Here is a 23242-nt window from a genome sequence, read left to right on the forward strand (position 1 = left end):
ACACTGTAGTCAACTGACAGAGAACAGACACTTTAGTCATCTGACAGAGAACAGACACTGTAGTCATCTGACAGGGAACAGACACTGTAGTCATCTGACAGAGAACAGACACTGGTGGAGTCATCTGACATAGAACAGACACTGTAGTCATCTGACAGAGAACAGACACTGTAGTCATCTGACAGAGAACAGACACTGTAGTCAACTGACAGAGAACAGACACTGTAGTCATCTGACAGAGAACAGACACTGTAGTCAACTGACAGAGAACAGACACTGGTGTAGCTATCTGACAGAGAACAGACACTGTAGTCAATTGACAGAGAACAGACACTGTAGTCATCTGACAGAGAACAGACACTGTAGTCATCTGACAGAGAACAGACACTGTAGTCAACTGACAGAGAACAGACACTGTAGTCATCTGACAGAGAACAGACACTGTAGTCATCTGACAGAGAACAGACACTGTAGTCAACTGACAGAGAACAGACACTGTAGTCAATTGACAGAGAACAGACACTGTAGTCATCTGACAGAGAACAGACACTGTAGTCAATTGACAGAGAACAGACACTGTAGTCATCTGACAGAGAACAGACACTGTAGTCAACTGACAGAGAACAGACACTGTAGTCATCTGACAGAGAACAGACACTGTAGTCATCTGACAGAGAACAGACACTGTAGTCATCTGACAGAGAACAGACACTGTAGTCAACTGACAGAGAACAGACACTGTAGTCATCTGACAGAGAACAGACACTGTAGTCATCTGACAGAGAACAGACACTGTAGTCAACTGACAGAGAACAGACACTGTAGTCATCTGACAGAGAACAGACACTGTAGTCATCTGACAGAGAACAGACACTGTAGTCATCTGACAGAGAACAGACACTGGTGTAGTTGTCTGACAGAGAACAGACACTGTAGTCATCTGACAGAGAACAGACACTGTAGTCATCTGACAGAGAACAGACACTGTAGTCAACTGACAGAGAACAGACACTGTAGTCATCTGACAGAGAACAGGCACTGTAGTCATCTGACAGAGAACAGACACTGTAGTCAACTGACAGAGAACAGACACTGTAGTCATCTGACAGAGAACAGACACTGTAGTCATCTGACTGGGAACAGACACTGTAGTCATCTGACAGAGAACAGACTCTGGTGGAGTCATCTGACATAGAACAGACACTGTAGTCATCTGACAGAGAACAGACACTGTAGTCATCTGACAGAGAACAGACACTGTAGTCAACTGACAGAGAACAGACACTGTAGTCATCTGACAGAGAACAGACACTGTAGTCATCTGACAGAGAACAGACACTGGTGCAGCTATCTGACAGAGAACAGACACTGTAGTCAACTGACAGAGAACAGACACCTTAGTCATCTGACAGAGAACAGACACTGTAGTCATCTGACAGAGAACAGACACTGTAGTCAACTGACAGAGAACAGACACTGTAGTCAACTGACAGAGAACAGACACTGTAGTCATCTGACAGAGAACAGACACTGTAGTCATCTGACAGAGAACAGACACTGTAGTCATCTGACACTGTAGTCAACTGACAGAGAACAGACACTGTAGTCAACAGACACTGTAGTCAACTGACAGAGAACAGACACTGTAGTCATCTGACAGAGAACAGACACTGTAGTCAACAGACACTGTAGTCAACTGACAGAGAACAGACACTGTAGTCAACAGACACTGTAGTCATCTGACAGAGAACAGACACTGTAGTCATCTGACAGAGAACAGACACTGTAGTCAACAGACACTGTCGTCAAATGACAGAGAACAGACACTGTAGTCATCTGACAGAGAACAGACACTGGTGTAGCTATCTGACAGAGAACAGACACTGTAGTCAATTGACAGAGAACAGACACTGTAGTCATCTGACAGAGAACAGACACTGTAGTCATCTGACAGAGAACAGACACTGTAGTCAACTGACAGAGAACAGACACTGTAGTCATCTGACAGAGAACAGACACTGTAGTCATCTGACAGAGAACAGACACTGTAGTCAACTGACAGAGAACAGACACTGTAGTCAATTGACAGAGAACAGACACTGTAGTCATCTGACAGAGAACAGACACTGTAGTCAATTGACAGAGAACAGACACTGTAGTCATCTAACAGAGAACAGACACTGTAGTCAACTGACAGAGAACAGACACTATAGTCATCTGACAGAGAACAGACACTGTAGTCATCTGACAGAGAACAGACACTGTAGTCAACTGACAGAGAACAGACACTGTAGTCATCTGACAGAGAACAGACACTGTAGTCATCTGACAGAGAACAGACACTGTTGTCATCTGACAGAGAACAGACACTGGTGTAGTCATCTGACAGAGAACAGACACTGTAGTCAACTGACAGAGAACAGACACTGTAGTCATCTGACAGAGAACAGACACTGTAGTCATCTGACAGAGAACAGACACTGTTGTCATCTGACAGAGAACAGACACTGGTGTAGTCATCTGACAGAGAACAGACACTGTAGTCATCTGACAGAGAACAGACACTGTAGTCAACTGACAGAGAACAGACACTGGTGTAGTTGTCTGACAGAGAACAGACACTGTAGTCATCTGACAGAGAACAGACACTGTAGTCATCTGACAGAGAACAGACACTGTAGTCATCTGACAGAGAACAGACACTGTTGTCATCTGACAGAGAACAGACACTGGTGTAGTCATCTGACAGAGAACAGACACTGTAGTCATCTGACAGAGAACAGACACTGTAGTCAACTGACAGAGAACAGACACTGGTGTAGTTGTCTGACAGAGAACAGACACTGTAGTCATCTGACAGAGAACAGACACTGTAGTCATCTGACAGAGAACAGACACTGTAGTCAACTGACAGAGAACAGACACTGTAGTCAACTGACAGAGAACAGACACTGTAGTCATCTGACAGAGAACAGACACTGTAGTCATCTGACAGAGAACAGACACTGTAGTCATCTGACACTGTAGTCAACTGACAGAGAACAGACACTGTAGTCAACAGACACTGTAGTCAACTGACAGAGAACAGACACTGTAGTCATCTGACAGAGAACAGACACTGTAGTCAACAGACACTGTAGTCAACTGACAGAGAACAGACACTGTAGTCAACAGACACTGTAGTCATCTGACAGAGAACAGACACTGTAGTCATCTGACAGAGAACAGACACTGTAGTCAACAGACACTGTCGTCAAATGACAGAGAACAGACACTGTAGTCATCTGACAGAGAACAGACACTGGTGTAGCTATCTGACAGAGAACAGACACTGTAGTCAATTGACAGAGAACAGACACTGTAGTCATCTGACAGAGAACAGACACTGTAGTCATCTGACAGAGAACAGACACTGTAGTCAACTGACAGAGAACAGACACTGTAGTCATCTGACAGAGAACAGACACTGTAGTCATCTGACAGAGAACAGACACTGTAGTCAACTGACAGAGAACAGACACTGTAGTCAATTGACAGAGAACAGACACTGTAGTCATCTGACAGAGAACAGACACTGTAGTCAATTGACAGAGAACAGACACTGTAGTCATCTAACAGAGAACAGACACTGTAGTCAACTGACAGAGAACAGACACTATAGTCATCTGACAGAGAACAGACACTGTAGTCATCTGACAGAGAACAGACACTGTAGTCAACTGACAGAGAACAGACACTGTAGTCATCTGACAGAGAACAGACACTGTAGTCATCTGACAGAGAACAGACACTGTTGTCATCTGACAGAGAACAGACACTGGTGTAGTCATCTGACAGAGAACAGACACTGTAGTCAACTGACAGAGAACAGACACTGTAGTCATCTGACAGAGAACAGACACTGTAGTCATCTGACAGAGAACAGACACTGTTGTCATCTGACAGAGAACAGACACTGGTGTAGTCATCTGACAGAGAACAGACACTGTAGTCATCTGACAGAGAACAGACACTGTAGTCAACTGACAGAGAACAGACACTGGTGTAGTTGTCTGACAGAGAACAGACACTGTAGTCATCTGACAGAGAACAGACACTGTAGTCAACTGACAGAGAACAGACACTGGTGTAGTCATCTGACAGAGAACAGACACTGTAGTCATCTGACAGAGAACAGACACTGTAGTCATCTGACAGAGAACAGACACTGTAGTCAACTGACAGAGAACAGACACTGTAGTCATCTGACAGAGAACAGACACTGTAGTCATCTGACAGAGAACAGACACTGTAGTCAACTGACAGAGAACAGACACTGGTGTAGTTGTCTGACAGAGAACAGACACTGTAGTCAACTGACAGAGAACAGACACTGTAGTAAACAGACACTGTAGTCAACTGAAAGAGAACAGACACTGTAGTCAACTGACAGAGAACAGACACTGTAGTCATCTGACAGAGAACAGACACTGTAGTCATCTGACAGAGAACAGACACTGTAGTCATCTGACACTGTAGTCAACTGACAGAGAACAGACACTGTAGTCAACAGACACTGTAGTCAACTGACAGAGAACAGACACTGTAGTCATCTGACAGAGAACAGACACTGTAGTCAACAGACACTGTAGTCAACTGACAGAGAACAGACACTGTAGTCAACAGACACTGTAGTCATCTGACAGAGAACAGACACTGTAGTCATCTGACAGAGAACAGACACTGGTGTAGCTATCTGACAGAGAACAGACACTGTAGTCAATTGACAGAGAACAGACACTGTAGTCATCTGACAGAGAACAGACACTGTAGTCATCTGACAGAGAACAGACACTGTAGTCATCTGACAGAGAACAGACACTGTAGTCATCTGACAGAGAACAGAGACTGTAGTCAACTGACAGAGAACAGACACTGTAGTCAATTGACAGAGAACAGACACTGTAGTCATCTGACAGAGAACAGACACTGTAGTCAATTGACAGAGAACAGACACTGTAGTCATCTGACAGAGAACAGACACTGTAGTCAACTGACAGAGAACAGACACTGTAGTCATCTGACAGAGAACAGACACTGTAGTCATCTGACAGAGAACAGACACTGTAGTCATCTGACAGAGAACAGACACTGGTGTAGTTGTCTGACAGATAACAGACACTGTAGTCATCTGACAGAGAACAGACACTGTAGTCATCTGACAGAGAACAGACACTGTAGTCATCTGACAGAGAACAGACACTGTAGTCATCTGACAGAGAACAATCACTGTAGTCAACTGACAGAGAACAGACACTGTAGTCAACTGACAGAGAACAGACACTGTAGTCATCTGACAGAGAACAGACACTGTAGTCATCTGACAGGAAACAGACACTGTAGTCATCTGACAGAGAACAGACACTGGTGGAGTCATCTGACATAGAACAGACACTGTAGTCATCTGACAGAGAACAGACACTGTAGTCATCTGACAGAGAACAGACACTGTAGTCAACTGACAGAGAACAGACACTGTAGTCATCTGACAGAGAACAGACACTGTAGTCATCTGACAGAGAACAGACACTGGTGCAGCTATCTGACAGAGAACAGACACTGTAGTCAACTGACAGAGAACAGACACCTTAGTCATCTGACAGAGAACAGACACTGTAGTCATCTGACAGAGAACAGACACTGTAGTCAACTGACAGAGAACAGACACTGTAGTCAACTGACAGAGAACAGACACTGTAGTCATCTGACAGAGAACATACACTGTAGTCATCTGACAGAGAACAGACACTGTAGTCATCTGACACTGTAGTCATCTGACAGAGAACAGACACTGTAGTCAACAGACACTGTAGTCAACTGACAGAGAACAGACACTGTAGTCATCTGACAGAGAACAGACACTGTAGTCAACAGACACTGTAGTCAACTGACAGAGAACAGACACTGTAGTCAACAGACACTGTAGTCATCTGACAGAGAACAGACACTGTAGTCATCTGACAGAGAACAGACACTGTAGTCAACAGACACTGTAGTCAACTGACAGAGAACAGACACTGTAGTCATCTGACAGAGAACAGACACTGGTGTAGCTATCTGACAGAGAACAGACACTGTAGTCAATTGACAGAGAACAGACACTGTAGTCATCTGACAGAGAACAGACACTGTAGTCATCTGACAGAGAACAGACACTGTAGTCAACTGACAGAGAACAGACACTGTAGTCATCTGACAGAGAACAGACACTGTAGTCATCTGACAGAGAACAGACACTGTAGTCAACTGACAGAGAACAGACACTGTAGTCAATTGACAGAGAACAGACACTGTAGTCATCTGACAGAGAACAGACACTGTAGTCAATTGACAGAGAACAGACACTGTAGTCATCTGACAGAGAACAGACACTGTAGTCAACTGACAGAGAACAGACACTATAGTCATCTGACAGAGAACAGACACTGTAGTCATCTGACAGAGAACAGACACTGTAGTCAACTGACAGAGAACAGACACTGTAGTCATCTGACAGAGAACAGACACTGTAGTCATCTGACAGAGAACAGACACTGTAGTCATCTGACAGAGAACAGACACTGGTGTAGTCATCTGACAGAGAACAGACACTGTAGTCATCTGACAGAGAACAGACACTGTAGTCAACTGACAGAGAACAGACACTGGTGTAGTTGTCTGACAGAGAACAGACACTGTAGTCATCTGACAGAGAACAGACACTGGTGTAGTCATCTGACAGAGAACAGACACTGTAGTCATCTGACAGAGAACAGACACTGTAGTCATCTGACAGAGAACAGACACTGGTGTAGTTGTCTGACAGAGAACAGACACTGTAGTCAACTGACAGAGAACAGACACTGGTGTAGCTATCTGACAGAGAACAGACACTGGTGTAGTCATCTGACAGAGAACAGACAGTGGTGTAGCTGTCTGCACCACAGCACCAATCAGAAGCTACTGACCCATAACCCCACATGGACGTCAATGCAGAAGGGCTGAGGTCTCTGTTACCCTCCACCCACATCAGACAGCACTGACTTTCAGAGACCACCTGTTGGCTATGCATGATCTAGTCAGGTCAGTCAAGCAGCTGTAGGCTGGGGCTCTATGTGTGTTTAGAGCAATGTTTCCCAGAACTCTCCTATAGTAGGATCCACTTACATCTAACATTTAACATTTTGGTCTTTCAGCAACTTTAGTGCATTCATCTTCACATAGCTGGGTGAGACAACCACATATCAAATCAAAATCAAATCACCTTTTATTGGTTGAGTAAACATATTTTGCAGATGTTATTAGGGGTGTAGTGAAATGCTTATGTTCCTAGCTCCAGCTGTGCAGTACTAGTACACCTGTTTCATCTGGTCAACTCATCATCAACCTCTGGTCAACCCTTCATCATCCTCTGGTCAACCCCTCATCAACCTCTCTGGTCAACCCATCATCAACCTCTGGTCAACCCATCATCAACCTCTCTGATCAACCCATCATCAACCTCTTGTCAACTCTTCATCAACCTCTGGTCAACCCTTCATCAACCTCTGGTCAACCCCTCATCAACCTCTCTGGTCAACCCTTTATCATCCTCTGGTCAACTCATTATCAACCTCTGGTCAACCCTTCATCATCCTCTGGTCAACCCCTCATCAACCTCTCTGGTCAACCCTTCATCATCCTCTGGTCAACCCTTCATCATCAACCTCTGGTCAACTCATCATCAACCTCTGGTCAACCCCTCATCAACCTCTGGTCAACTCATCATCAACCTCTGGTCAACCCTTCATCATCCTCTGGTCAACCCTTCATCATCCTCTGGTCAACCCTTCATCATCCTCTCTGGTCAACTCATCATCAACCTCTGGTCAACCCTTCATCATCCTCTAGTCAGCCCCTCATCATCCTCTGGTCAACCCCTCATCAACCTCTCTGGTCAACCCATCATCAACCTCTCTGGTCAACTCATCATCAACCTCTGGTCAACCCCTCATCAACCTCTGGTCAACCCCTCATCAACCTCTCTGGTCAACCCCTCATCAACCTCTGGTCAACCCCTCATCAACCTCTGGTCAACTCATCATCAAGTTGGTATTCTGTCAGTTTGTACCATCACAGTCGTAGCAAGATCATGTTCTGTCAAGTCAGTGCTAGTAGGAAAATACTTTTAAATACTTGATTCATTTAAGGTACTATTTGAAGAGGTAGGGTTTCATGTGTTTTCAGAAGATAGCCAGGGACTCTGCTGTCCTAGTTTCAGGCGGAGGCTGGTTCCACCATTGGGGTGCCAGGAGAGAGAAGGCTGACTAGGCTGAGTGGTAGCTGACATCTCCCCCAGCACACCTAATTCCAACTAATCAAGAACGTGATGATTAGTTTCCCAGATGAAACAGGTATGCTAGTACTGGGGTAGATCAGTGGAAGACCACCTGTTGATGGAAGTAGAACGGCTGGGGGACTCAGAGAGCGCTTTGGGGACCACTGGTTTGAGTGTCAGACTGGTATGATTCAGGCCTGCTTGAAGTGGTGACGTTGTGACCATGTGATGGCTGTCATAAAGGGAATGGGTGAAGAGTGGAAAAGAAAGAGTGAAATAAACCACTGCCAAAAAGATGACTCACTTTGCCGAAGAGAAACTTCTTGACCATGCGCAGGATGAGGTAGGCCCAGAAGATGTGCAGGAACAGGAGGACCACCAGCATGACGTTGAAGAAGTAGTAACCAAAGAACGGGGGGTACTGGAGTGTGGGGTACACCCACGTACAGTGGATCAGCCTGGAATGACGTAACCAATACAGACAATGATGCTGATGATGGTAATGCATTTTATTTGCAAGATACTTTTTCACAAACCCGAAGTGCTAAAATATACATTTATATGATACAGACTACTAGATATGATAAGCTCTGTTAAACATTTAAACTTGTCCTGGGTGGTGTTCAGTGTGCATGGAACGTGAGAAAACAACGTGAAGCAGAGGCGGTATAACCAGTAAGAATTCAATAAGATTATTTTTCCTATTTAAAAATGTTTTTGCTTTTCATGCCTCCTAAACACAAGCCTTTGTGAAGGAAATGAATGGCTACTCTTTGCTTTATAGGGGTTTTTCATTATTGAAATAAGTAGGTAAATACTATGTAACTATCTGTACAAAAATGATAGCTAAGAAATCTGGTGTTCTGTCAATTGGTAAGTAATGTCCATGAGAGAAAGGGGACATTGTGCTCATTCAATGCCGTCCAATTCAGGAAAGATTAACCAGTTGCGGAAACATTGGGTCGTATTCAACAGGCACCAGACTGAAACAGGAAGGAAAACCTGAGCCTGACCAAACAGAAACATTGGGTCGTATTCAATAGACACCAGACTGAAACAGGAAGGAAAACCTGAGCCTGACCAAACAGAAACATTGGTTCGTATTCAACAGGCACCAGACTGAAACAGGAAGAAAACCTAAGCCTGACCAAACAGAAACATTGGGTCGTATTCAACAGGCACCAGACTGAAACAGGAAGGAAAACCTGAGCCTGACCAAACAGAAACATTGGGTCGTATTCTATAGACACCAGACTGAAACAGGAAGGGGAAACCTGAGCCTGACCAAACAGAAACATTGGGTCGTATTCAATAGGCACCAGACTGAAACAGGAAGGAAAACCTGAGCCTGACCAAACAGAAACATTGGGTCGTATTCAACAGGCACCAGACTGAAACAGGAAGGGGAAACCTGAGCCTGACCAAACAGAAACATTGGGTCGTATTCAACAGGCACCAGACTGAAACAGGAAGGGGAAACCTGAGCCTGACCAAACAGAAACATTGGGTCGTATTCAATAGACACCAGACTGAAACAGGAAGGAAAACCTGAGCCTGACCAAACAGAAACATTGGGTCGTATTCAATAGGCACCAGACTGAAACAGGAAGGGGAAACCTGAGCCTGACCAAACAGAAACATTGGGTCGTATTCAATAGGCACCAGACTGAAACAGGAAGGGGAAACATGAGCCTGACCAAACAGAAACATTGGGTCGTATTCAACAGGCACCAGACTGAAACAGGAAGGGAAAACCTGAGCCTGACCAAACAGAAACATTGGGTCGTATTCTAGAGACACCAGACTGAAACAGGAAGGAAAACCTGAGCCTGACCAAACAGAAACATTGGGTCGTATTCTAGAGACACCAGACTGAAACAGGAAGGAAAACCTGAGCCTGACCAAACAGAAACATTGGATCGTATTCAATAGGCACCAGACTGAAACAGGAAGGGGAAACATGAGCCTGACCAAACAGAAACATTCGTTTTCATTTTTGGGGCTGACTACAGAGCTGGAAAAATATAGAATTCAAATATGTGGGGGGAAAAAGGAAACGTTTGTTTTCGCTTTCAGTTGCATAACCTTTTTCTACAGTGTGCACTAATGAACCCAACCCTGGTTTACTTTCTCTGAACAGAACATGATGTTTTGTACTTTTGCAAAGTTCAACGTCTCTTTGTTTGGCCTTTCAGAGTGAAATGAGATGGTTGATTGTTTCTCACAGGAGAGGTAGACAGAACATAATTCAATAAATATTGGCTTCTGTATCACTGAGCGCTCATGAGACAAAGACTTTCCCTGACAATCACTCCTCCTGTGTGCCAACTGGTGAACAAACAATAGAGAGAGAGACACACACACGCACACACGCACACGCACACACACACACACACACACACACACACACACACACACACACACACACACACACACACACACACACACACACACACACAGCTAGGGTTCGTCAGTTGCCTTACCAGAATGGGAAGATGATCAGTCGGGTTACCATGAACACAATGGAAAACACCACAAAGAGACTGTTGCAGGTTCTCTCCCATTTGGCATAGTTAAACAACTTGGCAGACTGGGGAAGGAGAGAGAAGAGAAAAAACACACAGTGAGTCTCCCCTCTACCAGAAACACACGGCACAGCTCACTCTATGGGGGGTTCTAGATGCACCCGTTTCTCTTCAGTGCACTACTGTTAACATGAGCCCTATGTTTACCAGTGGGCCATTTGGGACGTAACCGTTGCTCTGGATAAAAGTGTCTGCCACTCTTGGCCTCCCGAGTGGCTCAGTGGTCTAAGGCACGGCATCGCAGTGCAAGCTGTGCCACCAGAGATTTTGGGTTCGGGTCCAGGCTCTGTCGCAGCCGGCCGCGAACCGGGAGACCCATGGGGCGGCACACAATTGGCCCAGCGTCGTGCGGGTTAGGGGAGGGTTTAGAGGGCAGGGATGTCCTTGTCCCATCGGGCACTAGCAACTCCTGTGGCGGGCTGGGCGCAGCGCACGCTGACACGGTGGCCAGGTGTACGGTGTTTCCTCCGACACATTGGTGCGGCTGGCTTCCGGGTGAATGTTCATTGTGTCAAGAAGCAGTGTGGCTTGGTTGGGTTGTGTTTAGGTGGACGCATGGCTCTCGACCTTCACCTCTCCCGAGTCCATACGGGAGTTTCAGCGATGAGACAAGACTTTATCTACCAGTTGGATACCACAAAATTCGGGAGATAAAGGGGTAAAATAAAAATATATAAATAAATAAAGTGTCTGCCACACACACACAGAACACACCACACACTACATACCACACAGAACACACCACACACCACACAGAACACACCACACAGAACACACCACACACCACACACTACACAGAACACACCACACACCACACACACCACACACTACACACCACACAGAACACACCACACACCACACACAGAACACACCACACACAGACACTCCACATGGTAGCAGACCTCTAGCAGGACGTCGGAGGCATCGTGGATGAGCATCACCAGGGTTCCTATACGGATGTAGTTGACACACCAAGAGAAGGACAGCAGCGTGAGGGTGGCCAAATGGTGGATGATCTGTTCCTTAAAGTCCTAGAGGAGACAACACAACAAACATCTTCACCTGTCGCTGTTGTTTCTGTTGCTACTGTTGTTATTCTACTACGTGTCCTCAAAATCACTTGATAGTGTAACATGCATAACTAAGCAGGCAGATGGACAATGTTAGGCAGGTTGGAACAACTAATATAGTGGAAAAGATCATTAACTGTAATTGCTTATGAGTAGCCAACTGCAATTTACTTTGATAAAAATGTCTCATACTTTCTACTTTTCATCTCCATAAGATATTTAATGCGCTGGCCTGTCAGAGGTGGCAGGCAGGCCACTATCTAATTAGGACTGCAGTGGGTAACTAATGTGAGAAAGCAGAGCTTCTCAGTTAAACGGGTCAGAGAGTGGAAGATAATGCAGGTGTATGGGAAAGAAAGCAGAGCTTCTCAGTTAAACGGGTCAGAGAGTGGAAGATAATGCAGGTGTATGGGAAAGAAAGCAGAGCTTCTCAGTTAAACGGGTCAGAGAGTGGAAGATAATGCAGGTGTATGGGAAAGAAAGCAGAGCTTGAGAAAAGCCCATAGGGGCTGGCAGGGACTGGGATCCCCGACTCTCACCTTCCTCTTGACATCAAAAGTGACTCTGAAGAGAAGCGAACCATAGAAGCTCATCTCCAGGATGTAGTACCAGTACTGAGAATCCAGCATAGTCTATAGAGAGAGAGAGAGGAGAGAGAGAGAGAGAGAGAGAGAGAGAGAGAGAGAGAGAGAGAGAGAGAGAGAGAGAGAGAGAGAGAGAGAGACAGAGAGAGAGAGAGAGAGAGAGAGAGAGAGAGACAGAGAGAGAGACAGAGAGAGAGAGAGAGAGAGAGAGAGAGAGAGAGAGAGAGAGACAGAGAGAGAGAGAGAGAGAGAGAGAGAGAGAGAGAAACACCAGTAACAGGTAACATAATCTTACAGTGCCATGAATGAATCACATTCCAACAGAACAGACTCAAAACAAAGAGCTCTCCAAATCCCTTCTCCTGTGCCTGAGTGTTTGCGTCTGAAATGGCACCGTATTCCCTACACAGTGCAAAGGCCTCTGTTCAAAAGTAGTGCACTAAATAGGGAGCCATTTAGAACGGAGACAGTGCCTCTAGCTGGGGCAAAGAAATCAGGGGCTGTGTAGCCATCGAGCATCTTAGAGTAGAGTGATGATTTAAGATCAGTTTTGACTTTTAGATCACAATGAATAAGACAACATGGACAGGGGACAACTGGTCATAGATCAGCAGATCCTACTTAGAGTCCCCTGTTTCAATGACAGTTTTTTCCATCTACGTAACATTGCAAAAAATCTGAAACTTTCTGTCCAAAAATGATGCCAAAAAATGAATCTATGCTTTTGTCACTTCTAGGTTAGACTACTGCAATGCTCTCCTTTCCAGCTACCCGGATAAAGCACAAAATAAACTTCAGTTAGTGCTAAAAAACAGCTGCTGGAATCTTGAATAGAACCCAAAAATGTGATCATATTACTCCAGTGCTAGCCTCTCTACACTGGCTTCCTGTCAAGGCAAGGGCTGATTTCAAGGTTTTACTGCTCACCTACAAAGCATTACATGGACTTGCTCCTACCTATCTTTCTGATTTGGTCCTGCCGTACATACCTACACGTACGCTACAGTCACAAGACCCCTCGGGTTCGTGCTGGGGGGAGATATTCGTGGGCTATACTCTGCCTTTTCTCAGTAGTAAGTTGGTGGTTGAAGATATCCCTCTAGTGGTGTGGGGGCTGTGCTTTGGCAAAATGGGTGGGGTTACATCCTGCTTGCTTGGCCCTGTCCGGAGGTATAGTCGGATGGGCCCACAGTGTCTCCCGTCCCCTCATGTCTCAGCCGCCAGTAATTATGCTGCAGTAGTTTGTGTCGGGGGGCTAGGGTCAGTCTGTTATATCTGCAGTATTTCTCCTGTCTTATCCGGTGTCTTGTGTGTATTTAAGTATGCTCCCTCTAATTCTCTCTCTCTCTTTCTCTTTCTCTCGGAGGACCTGAGCCCTAGGACCATGCCTCAGGACTACCTGGCCTGATGACTCCTTGCTGTCCCCAGTCCACTTGGTCGTACTGCTGCTCCAGTTTCAACTGTTCTGCCTGCGGCTATGGAAACCTGATCTGTTCACCGGACGTGCTACCTTGTCCAGGATCTGCTGTTTTCGTACCGCACCTGCTGTCTCTATCTCTGAATGCTCGGCTATGAAAAGCCAACTGAGCCAACTGTTGCACCCTCTACAACCACTGTGATTATTATTATTTGACCATGCTGGTCATCTATGAACGTTTGAACATCTTGGCCATGTTCTGTTAAAATCTCCACCCGGCACCCGACTGGTCACGCCTCAGAGCCTGGTTCCTCTCTAGGTTTCTTCCTAGGTTCCTGCCTTTCTAGGGAGTTTTTCCTAGCCACCGTGCTTCTACACCTGCATTGCTTGCTGTTTGGGGTTTTGGGCTGGGTTTCTGTACAGCACTTTGTGACATCGGCTGATGTAAAAAGGGCTTTATAAATACATTTGATTCATTGAATTTGATTGATACATACGGCACCAGAGCTACATGGTGTTTTACACTACGCTACAGTTGGTATTTACTTAGCAACTACATGGTTAAAATTGCAATTGCATAATAATTAGTCTATCTAATACCACTTTTTATTTTTGGGGATTTATCAAAATTAGCCCTACTAAGTAGGCCAACAAGTTGGATATCAAGTAGTTACCAACTGTGTTGAATTCTTTGTTGCAAATACGATCACATAAAACACATCCAAAATCTCTCAAACAAACTATGCCTTCATCCCAATTGGCACTCTAGTCCTGATTTGTGCACTCCGTTTGACCAGGGCCAATAGGAGGCGCCATCTGGGACGTGACCTGATTTAAACCCCAGGCAACATTGTTAGGTGTGGAGCCTGATCAAACATAATCCTATTGTCTCCGTTCCAGTTTGGGTGACATCATCATTCCTTTGATTAGGACCTGGCACCCAGTAAAGACTGAACAGCAATCTAAGCCACACATTCCCCCACTTGTTAAAGATACATTTAAAAACAGTGTCACTACTAAATATGGACCTGTGTGTTTTGGACCTGAGATTCAGTATTATCAACTAGCTTTATATGTTTTATGTGTGACTCAGAGATCTGGACATGGTTAGAAAACGTCAAGCTGCGCCTGTTCAAGTATGATATGTTGTTTTTCTTCCTGGTTGGTTATACTAGTGTGGAGACACGTGAGAAGAGTAAGGGGAGTGAGAGCTCTTCAAAATCACCCTGGTAAATGACCAGTAGTGCTGAGCGATTAGCCAAAAAAATGTAACAACTAATTGGCCAACGTCAGTTCAATTATTAGATTTTTTTCTGTGAGGTCAATGTGCAGTTTCTCTAGAGAGAAATCAGATCACGCCTGAACTGTGTGATGTAGTAGGGCGGTCACTACCATCATGGCACTGTTATTCACTGTTTTATTGTGTGTTGTTTCAGCATTCAATCCACATAATGCATACAGAAACCAGAAATCCTGATCATTTTATTAATAATCAAACTGACCTCAAAAAGCACTAATTGCTCAGTACTAGAAAACACACACACACACACACACACACACACACACACACACACTATTCGCACACATACATACACACCTGTTTTGGAAATCCATTCCACACTTCCCACGTATCATAAAACCATTCTTTCTGAAATACAAAACAAAATGAGAAACATGCAGGGAAATCTTTAAAGAACATCACAGGACAATCTCATCATGATGCTTTCAATTTCAACTGGCATTGCCCTCGAGGCCTTCAGACACTTGCTGAAGCCATCACTGTCAAATTCCCATAGAGCTCATCTCTCTGTCCTCTCCTCCACTCTTCCCCTTATCCCCTTCCCTTATCTCCCCCTTATCCGCCTCACCCCTCCTTCACTTCAGGGCAGAAGGACTGAAAAGAAGTTCTCCATTTCAGCTCAGCTCAGATAATATTTTTATTCCATTTTGACCTTCTCCCTGCTTTTACCCGGGACAACCTGTTAAAGTTCTACTTTGAGGATGTTAATTTCATGTGTATAACATATCATAAAGTATTAGGAATTTGTATTTGGTGTGTGTTTTGGTGGTACTGAATGTAACAGAGTTAAGACACAGTAACCTCACTCCACATCTTGAAATCTCTTCACACGCACTGAATTGCTATCTTGTAAAGACTTGTGTTTGTGAAGCAGAGGATCACTAGAGTCACTACTCACATCATACAGGGACACAACTCCTCCAATTAACGCCAACAGATAGAACACAAACCTCCAACTGCAAAACAGAGACAGAGACCGAGACAGACAAGGGACAATAATATCAGAAGATGAAAAACACTACTGAGTGAAAGGTGAACATGTGGAATAAGCATACTCTCACACACAACAACGCAGTTTTACCTAGCCTCTCTGAACTTCTTCAGTACTCCGGGACGATCCTGGTTTCTTCTCTTTCTGAACCAGCGCTCCACCTGCCTAACGCACCAGCCGCTCTTCTTAGACAGACCATCTATAACTGCCTGGGAGGGAGGGAGGGAGGGAGGGAGGGAGGGAGGGAGGGAGGGAGGGATACACAGTTCAGAACCAAGTGTGTTTGATTAGCGCCAGCGGCCAGCTAAACAGGACTACTAACCCTTATGCTAAGTTGACTTCAATACATTGGGGTAAATCAGATGTCACCAAAATCACTTTAGTAGGGCAAATTTGTCCCCACTAGCTGGCTACTTGTTTCATTTCGCTGGCTACTTGAGATTTCGGTAAGACACTGGACCATGAGCAAAATAACCATCAGGGTGTTTAGATCTGAGAGAGAGAGGTCTGGTGGTGTGAGGTTTCAATAATCTCCTCAAAGACTGCCAGGACCGTCTGATGATATACACACATCAGGAGGCTCACACACACACGCACGCAGATGCACACAGATGTGTGGAAATTCACACACACGAGCACACATAGCCACACAAATGTGTGTGCGTACACACACAAGCGCATATAGACGCATTGACACAAAGACTTACACATACGCTCGCGCACACACACCTCATGTGGAGAGATGGGTAAAGGGCGAAAGTCATGTGGATAAACATTAACATCCCTCATGACCACATGGTGAGTCATGGACCAAAACATTTGGCCTGGAGCATAGTATCTGCATTAGAGGTTGGTTAGCTGAACATCTGGGTGATGTACACGATCACAGGTCTGAACAGCAGATATACTGTATGATAGTACTCCTGTCTGAGCCAGAATGGCCCACAGGGCCGGAGCCCATCCCCTATACCTGTAGCCTGAGGCAGCTGGACATGATACAAGTACACCCCCTGGACAGGTGAATTAACTTGAATCCAGCCAAATGTACTTGAATTTCTATCGCAGTGCCGTATGCTACAATCCAGCTCCTTAATGCTGACTCCCTAGCAGAGCAGCGTCAGGAGATATTTGTTGTCTTTGGTATGACTAGACCAGGGATCAAACCCCCAACCTTCCAATCACAGGGCAGACTCTCTAACCACATGGCCAATGAGTTGGTCAGAGCATCAGCATCCTCCAACCAGGATTTCAGGAGTGTCAGATAGGCAGGGTGCCAGATGGCAGGGTTTGACCAGAGTGACAGATACGCAGGGTTTTGGCAGGGTGACAGATGGGCAGGGTTTGACCAGAGTGACAGATACGCAGGGTTTGACTAGAGTGACAGATACGCAGGGTTTGACCAGAGTGACAGATACGCAGGGTTTTGGCAGGGTGCCAGATGGGCAGGGTTTGACCAGAGTGACAGATACGCAGGGTTTGACCAGAGTGACAGATACGCAGGGTTTTGGCAGGGTGACAGATGGGCAGGGTTTGACCAGAGTGACAGATACGCAGGGTTTGACTAGAGTGACAGATACGCAGGGTTTGACCAGAGTGACAGATACGCAGGGTTTTGGCAGGGTGCCAGATGGGCAGGGTTTGACCAGAGTGACAGATACGCAGGGTTTGACCAGAGTGACAGATACGCAGGGTTTTGGCAGGGTGACAGATGGGCAGAGTTTGACCATAGTGACAGATGGGCAGGGTTTGACTAAAGTGACAGATGGGCAGGGTTTGACCATAGTGACAGATGGGCAGGGTTTGACTAGAGTGACAGATGGGCAGGGTTTGACTAGAGTGACAGATGGGCAGGGTTTTACCATAGTGACAGATGGGCAGGGTTTGACCATAGTGACAGATGGGCAGGGTTTGACCATAGTGCCAGATGGGCAGGGTTTGACCAGAGTGACAGATGGGCAGGGTTTGACCATAGTGACAGATGGGCAGGGTTTGACCAGAGTGCCAGATGGCAGGGTTTGACCATAGTGACAGATGGGCAGGGTTTGACCAGAGTGCCAGATGGCAGGGTTTGACCATAGTGACAGATGGGCAGGGTTTGACTAGAGTGACAGATGGGCAGGGTTTGACTAGAGTGCCAGATGGGCAGGGTTTGACTAGAGTGACAGATGGGAAGGGTTTGACCAGAGTGACAGATGGGCAGGGTTTGACCATAGTGACAGATGGGCAGGGTTTGACTAGAGTGCCAGATGGGCAGGGTTTGACTAGAGTGACAGATGGGCAGGGTTTGACCAGAGTGACAGATACGCAGGGTTTGACCAGAGTGACAGATACGCAGGGTTTTGGCAGGGTGACAGATGGGCAGAGTTTGACCATAGTGACAGATGGGCAGGGTTTGACTAAAGTGACAGATGGGCAGGGTTTGACCATAGTGACAGATGGGCAGGGTTTGACTAGAGTGACAGATGGGCAGGGTTTGACTAGAGTGACAGATGGGCAGGGTTTGACCATAGTGACAGATGGGCAGGGTTTGACCATAGTGACAGATGGGCAGGGTTTGACCATAGTGCCAGATGGGCAGGGTTTGACCAGAGTGACAGATGGGCAGGGTTTGACCATAGTGACAGATGGGCAGGGTTTGACCAGAGTGCCAGATGGCAGGGTTTGACCATAGTGACAGATGGGCAGGGTTTGACCAGAGTGCCAGATGGCAGGGTTTGACCATAGTGACAGATGGGCAGGGTTTGACTAGAGTGACAGATGGGCAGGGTTTGACTAGAGTGCCAGATGGGCAGGGTTTGACTAGAGTGACAGATGGGAAGGGTTTGACCAGAGTGACAGATGGGCAGGGTTTGACCATAGTGACAGATGGGCAGGGTTTGACTAGAGTGCCAGATGGGCAGGGTTTGACTAGAGTGACAGATGGGCAGGGTTTGACCATAGTGACAGATGGGCAGGGTTTGACTAGAGTGACAGATGGGCAGGGTTTGACTAGAGTGACAGATGGGCAGGGTTTGACCATAGTGACAGATGGGCAGGGTTTGACCATAGTGACAGATGGGCAGGGTTTGACTAGAGTGACAGATGGGCAGGGTTTGACCATAGTGACAGATGGGCAGGGTTTGACTAGAGTGACAGATGGGCAGGGTTTGACCATAGTGACAGATGGGCAGGGTTTGACTAGAGTGACAGATGGGCAGGGTTTGACTAGAGTGACAGATGGGCAGGGTTTGACTAGAGTGACAGATGGGCAGGGTTTGACCAGAGTGACAGATGGGCAGGGTTTGACTAGAGTGCCAGATGGGCAGGGTTTGACCAAGTGACAGATGGGCAGGGTTTGACCAGAGTGCCAGATGGGCAGGGTTTGACCAGAGTGCCAGATGGGCAGGGTTTGACCAGAGTGACAGATGGGCAGGATTTGACCATAGTGACAGATGGGCAGGGTTTGACCAGAGTGCCAGATGGGCAGGGTTTGACCATAGTGACAGATGGGCAGGGTTTGACCAGAGTGACAGATGGGCAGGGTTTGACTAGAGTGACAGATGGGCAGAGTTTGACCAGAGTGACAGATGGGCAGGGTTTGACCAGAGTGCCAGATGGGCAGGGTTTGACCAGAGTGCCAGATGGGCAGGGTTTGACCAGAGTGACAGATGGGCAGGATTTGACCATAGTGACAGATGGGCAGGGTTTGACCAGAGTGCCAGATGGGCAGGGTTTGACCAGAGTGACAGATGGGCAGGATTTGACCATAGTGACAGATGGGCAGGGTTTGACCATAGTGACAGATGGGCAGGATTTGACCATAGTGACAGATGGGCAGGGTTTGACTAGAGTGACAGATGGGCAGGGTTTGACCATAGTGACAGATGGGCAGGGTTTGACCAGAGTGACAGATGGGCAGGATTTGACCATAGTGACAGATGGGCAGGGTTTGACCAGAGTGCCAGATGGGCAGGGTTTGACCATAGTGACAGATGGGCAGGGTTTGACCAGAGTGACAGATGGGCAGGGTTTGACTAGAGTGACAGATGGGCAGGGTTTGACCAGAGTGACAGATGGGCAGGGTTTGACCAGAGTGCCAGATGGGCAGGGTTTGACCAGAGTGCCAGATGGGCAGGGTTTGACCAGAGTGACAGATGGGCAGGATTTGACCATAGTGACAGATGGGCAGGGTTTGACCAGAGTGCCAGATGGGCAGGGTTTGACCAGAGTGACAGATGGGCAGGATTTGACCATAGTGACAGATGGGCAGGGTTTGACCATAGTGCCAGATGGGCAGGGTTTGACCATAGTGACAGATGGGCAGGGTTTGACCAGAGTGCCAGATGGGCAGGGTTTGTACTATTCATTAGAATGTGTATGATCTCATAGTGCAATGACGTTTGATATTGACACTAATAATTAGGTCTATATGTAAAAGGTGTAAGTGTGATTTCTAATGTGTAGGGTTAATACCTGGCCAGGGTTTCTGGAGTGAGAGAGATAGTAGAGTTCGAGGATGGGGTTGTCTAGTACTCTCAGTCTGGCCTTCTCCCGGATCCCCACTGAGGCTGCTAGTGGCGTGGCTATCAACCTGGGGGACAACATACAGACGCAGTCAAATATATTGGACTTTACAATGAGGCAGAATGTTCAGATTTTTTCATTTTCAAAACTGGTAGAATTTTTACCTTGTAGGCACATGCAAGTTACCACAGGTGAGATTAACTACACGGCAAACGAGAATCATTGCCTCCAACTAAATTAACTTGAATAAACACACAGATGCACACACGTACAAACACAGTAGCAAAGCAGGCTAAATTGTAACTTAACATCTACTTCCCTGTAGCAACCTATAAAAGGGGCTTTTTTTGTTCAGCGAGCTCTCCTTTCAAACTGGTATCTGATGAGTAGGAATTCTATGGTGTAGGGAGACAGTGAGGTAGAGGTTTGAACTAAACATGGTTTAGTAGTATATAAACAGCACGGAGTATGAGCCGGTTCTCTGGACACAGCATTGTCCTGGACTAGAAACCATTTCAATGGAAAATCTCCATTCAACAAAATATTATATATTACAGTGATGTGAAAAAGTATTTGCTAATTTTCTCTACTTTCACATATTGTTTATACTGAATGTTACCAGATATTCAACCAAATCTTAATATTAGATGAAGGAACCCGAGTGAACAAATAACACAACAATGACATACTTATTTCATAAACAAAGTGCAACACCCAATGCCCTGTGTGAAAAAGTAAGGCCCCCTTAGACTCAATAACTGGTTGTGCCACTTTTATCTGCAATGTGTGGCAGGTAGCCTAGTGGTTAGAGCATTGGGCCAGTAACTTAAAGGCTGCTGGTACAAATCCACAAGCCGACAAGGCTCTGTCAACGTGCCCTTGAGCAAGGCACTCAAACCTAATAGACCCATGACGTCCAAAATGTGATACTTTTGACTCATCTGTCCATAGAGCATTCTTCCAAGAGTCTTGATGATCATCCAAGTGTTTCCAGGTGCTTTTTGGCAAACTTGAGTCAACTGGTTAGATGAGATGGGTCCCATTATGTCTGGAGAAAACCAAACACTGCATTCCACAGTAAGAACCTCATACCAACTGTAAAGCATGGTGTTGGTAGTGTGATGGTTTGGGGATGCTTTGCTGCCTCAGGAATCGGGTATCTGGACGACTTGCCTTAATAGAAGAAGCCATGAACTCTGCTCTGTATCACAGAATTCTACAGAAGAATGTCAGGCCATCCGTCTGTGAGCTGAAACTGAAGCACAGCTGGGTCATGCTGCAAGACAATGATCCAAAACACACAATCAAGTTTACATGAAAATGGCTAAAAAAAGCTACACATTTGAAGTTTTGGAATGGCCTGGCCAAAGTCCAGACCTAATCCAAATTGAGATGCTGTGGCAGGACTTGAAACGAGCAGTTCATGCTTGAAAACCCACAAATGTCGCTGAGTTAAAGCAGTCCTGCATGCAAGAGTGGGACAAAATTCCTCCACAGCGATGTGAGAGACTGATCAACAACTACAGGAAGTGTTTGCTTGCAGTCATCGCAGATAAAGGTGGCACAACCAGTATATTGAGTGCAAGGGGGAAATTACTCTTTTCACACAGGAGAATTGGGTGTTGGACAACTTTGTTAATTAAATAAATAAAATAAGAATCCATTTTTTTTGTGCTATTTGTAAACTCAGGTTGCCTTTATCTACAATGAGGTTTTGGTTGAAGATCTGATAACATTTAGTATCAAAAATCAGAAAGGAGGCAAATGCTTTTTCACTGCACTGTACATGCCATTTAGCAGACTTTTATCCAAAGACACATGCAGTCAAGTGAGCATACATTTTAGGTTTGGCTGGTCCCGGGAATTAAACCCTCAATCCTGGCAATGCAAGCGCCATGCTCTACTAACTGAGCCAGGACTACAGGAGAACATGTTTCTTAGTCAAGGCTTAATCTTTTGTCTGGGAAACTGCCCATATGTTCAGAAAGCTCACCTTTCGAACAGGTATCTGACCAGTAGGAAGCCTATGGCGTAAGGCAACGTCACATAGAGGTCAGAGGCTTTGGCGTAGACACGCCCATCTCTGTCCTCTAGGTCCGCCCAGGTCAGGTTGACTGGCAGCCAGAAGCGGTCCCACCAGATCCACTCATATAGGGTGTCAATCATCCTAACGACACAGGGGTGGAAGAGGAGGGTTATGTTAGAAAACACATGTCAATAGGTATCACGTTATCGAACAGAGGAGGCTGGTGAGGAGAGGACAGCTCATAGTAATGGCTGAAATGGTGTGAATGGAATGCTTACAAAAACATGGAACAAGTGTTTGATACCATTCCATTTATTCCGTTCCAGCCATACTAAGCTCTCGTCTTCCGATTTAACGTGCCACCAGCCACCACTGTTATCAAGTGAGGCCTGATGAAGACCTAAAGTAAAGTGGAAACGATGTCGCCAATA

At 45.9% G+C, this 23242-nt stretch overlaps 1 protein-coding gene across 1 annotated transcript in view; it reads right to left on the reverse strand.

Moving 5' to 3' along the window:
* The window catches only part of LOC139399941 (ceramide synthase 2-like), a 27571-nt gene extending 4620 nt beyond the window's left edge, over positions 1–22951 (reverse strand). The window contains exons 1-9 of the mRNA XM_071145076.1: positions 22779–22951; positions 20735–20852; positions 16373–16491; positions 16190–16247; positions 15589–15639; positions 12530–12622; positions 11823–11951; positions 10819–10925; positions 8640–8793 (exon numbers count right to left, since the gene is read on the reverse strand). Of these exons, the coding sequence (XP_071001177.1) occupies positions 8640–8793; positions 10819–10925; positions 11823–11951; positions 12530–12622; positions 15589–15639; positions 16190–16247; positions 16373–16491; positions 20735–20852; positions 22779–22951 (1002 nt within the window). The remainder of the gene's footprint in view (positions 1–8639; positions 8794–10818; positions 10926–11822; positions 11952–12529; positions 12623–15588; positions 15640–16189; positions 16248–16372; positions 16492–20734; positions 20853–22778) is intronic.
* Positions 22952–23242: the final 291 nt, after the last annotated feature.

Source organism: Oncorhynchus clarkii, unplaced genomic scaffold (assembly GCF_045791955.1).
Source record: "Oncorhynchus clarkii lewisi isolate Uvic-CL-2024 unplaced genomic scaffold, UVic_Ocla_1.0 unplaced_contig_3789_pilon_pilon, whole genome shotgun sequence".
NCBI classification, from domain to species: Eukaryota; Metazoa; Chordata; class Actinopteri; order Salmoniformes; family Salmonidae; genus Oncorhynchus; species Oncorhynchus clarkii.